Source organism: Amphimedon queenslandica, unplaced genomic scaffold (genome assembly GCF_000090795.2).
Source record: "Amphimedon queenslandica unplaced genomic scaffold, v1.1 AMPQUscaffold_5442_Cont22589, whole genome shotgun sequence".
In the NCBI taxonomy this organism is placed as follows: domain Eukaryota; kingdom Metazoa; phylum Porifera; class Demospongiae; order Haplosclerida; family Niphatidae; genus Amphimedon; species Amphimedon queenslandica.
Genome location: NW_003554256.1, coordinates 1 through 1,678, shown reverse-complemented (window position 1 = coordinate 1,678; position 1,678 = coordinate 1). Strand labels below are relative to the sequence as shown.

General features: G+C 34.9%; 1 protein-coding gene across 1 annotated transcript; it reads right to left on the bottom strand.

Moving 5' to 3' along the window:
- Positions 1–57: 57 nt before the first annotated feature.
- On the bottom strand, positions 58–1,660 carry LOC109592373 (protein RRP5 homolog; the record flags this gene model as incomplete). Its single annotated transcript, XM_020007834.1, has 8 exons — positions 1,567–1,660; positions 1,309–1,486; positions 943–1,257; positions 766–900; positions 476–719; positions 352–423; positions 221–303; positions 58–159 (listed from the first exon to the last, which is right to left on the bottom strand). Coding segments are annotated over exons 1-8 (1,208 nt in total), but the record flags the coding sequence as incomplete, so codon positions are not given.
- Positions 1,661–1,678: the final 18 nt, after the last annotated feature.

Sequence of the window (1,678 nt, the reverse complement as noted above, 5' to 3'; positions counted from 1 at the left end):
GAGAGAGAGAGAGAGAGAGGAGTATAAAATATTTAAGTGATACAAAGTAATGGCTACCTAAATGATATTGCCGCTAGTCCTCTCTCGGCTGTAGCTCTGGCCTTGTCCACTTCAGCTGTATGAAGATAAAACGCCATGTACTGTAACCATAGTGAAGAGCTGTGAGAAAAGGTAACATTAATAATAGTTAATTGATTAACATTAATAATGGTTAATTAACCTGTTTGGATTAGCTACTAATAGCCGGTCAAAATCATCAGCTGATTGCGGTAACCTGCTGGTATCCATTAATGAATGCTCCCTCTATTAATATTAATTGATATTATTAATAGTTTATTAAACATTATATACTTTATAAAGCTGTAGCTCTTCTGCTTTCTTAATGGCCTTCTTCTGTCTCTTACTCTTCTTTTTGCTAATAACCTACAAAAATAAATTAAAATTATAATAAGTAATGGATGATAATTAATTATACTTCATTAGTATCTTCATCATCTCTCTCTTCAATGGTGTCGTTGGATGGGTTATAGTCCCAACCGCCAGTCACTGGTAATGGAGTCATGCTGCAGCTATCCTCTTCTTTATCTTCTAGTTTTCTTTTCTTCTTAAGTCTCTTTGTATCATCAAGCACGCTCTCCTTCTCTTCAATCTCTTGTTGATCCATTGTGTCACTTTCACCTTCTGACATTTCCACTAGTTCTTCTTCTTCCTCCTCCTCACTAAAACAACAACAAACAATAATAAACAACAACAACTATAAATTACGTTGATTCTGATGGCATATTTTTTCTTCTTTTCCTTCCCTTTCGTTGCAACTCCTTCAACTTCTTATACCTCAAACCTGCTGACTCATCAATATCTGAGAGTCTAAGAGACAACTCAATCCGACCGTTATCGATCCTAAAAATCGATTACCACGGAAACAAAACCACACCCACTTACTCTACTACTTTAGCCCTAACTAGATCTCCTACATTGACACAAGACTCGTAATTCTGAACATATTGATCGGAGAGGTTTTTAAGCATAACTCTACCAACGACGTCAGGACCAAGTTTAACAAATATACCATATTTGGTAACAGACGATACATAACCCCTGACCACACCCACTTCTTGCAGATCAGCGATACTATTGATTTCTTTATCTGGTTCAGAACCATCAGGTTGGGCTGGTAGAATTGGTATGTCAATTCCAGTGTGACTTTTACGAAGTGAGACATTGAACTGCTTTGAGGTTTTACCAATTACAACACAACTATAGAAAATGAACATAAAATTAAAATAATAATAATAATAATAAATATACCTGAGTTTGTCTCCAATGTTAAAGTACTGGAGTGGGCGTGGTACATAATAATCGCTAATGTTAGTGAGGTGGACTATTCCATTCAAATAATGATTGACTGATAGGACCAACCCACTGTACTGAACATCAGTAACACGCCCACACACAGTATCACCAATATTAATAACTGGTAAACTACCTATCAAATTAATCAATAACCTCAAATTTATAAGACTTTAATGAAAAAATAATGTTAATTAATCAATGAATATTAATTACCTGTTAATGAGCCATGATACTGTCCTTTCTCAATACAGTCTCCTACAGTACATTCAACAACTTCTCCAACATTAAACATTTTGTTAATTTTAATAAATTCCCGTCCTCATTG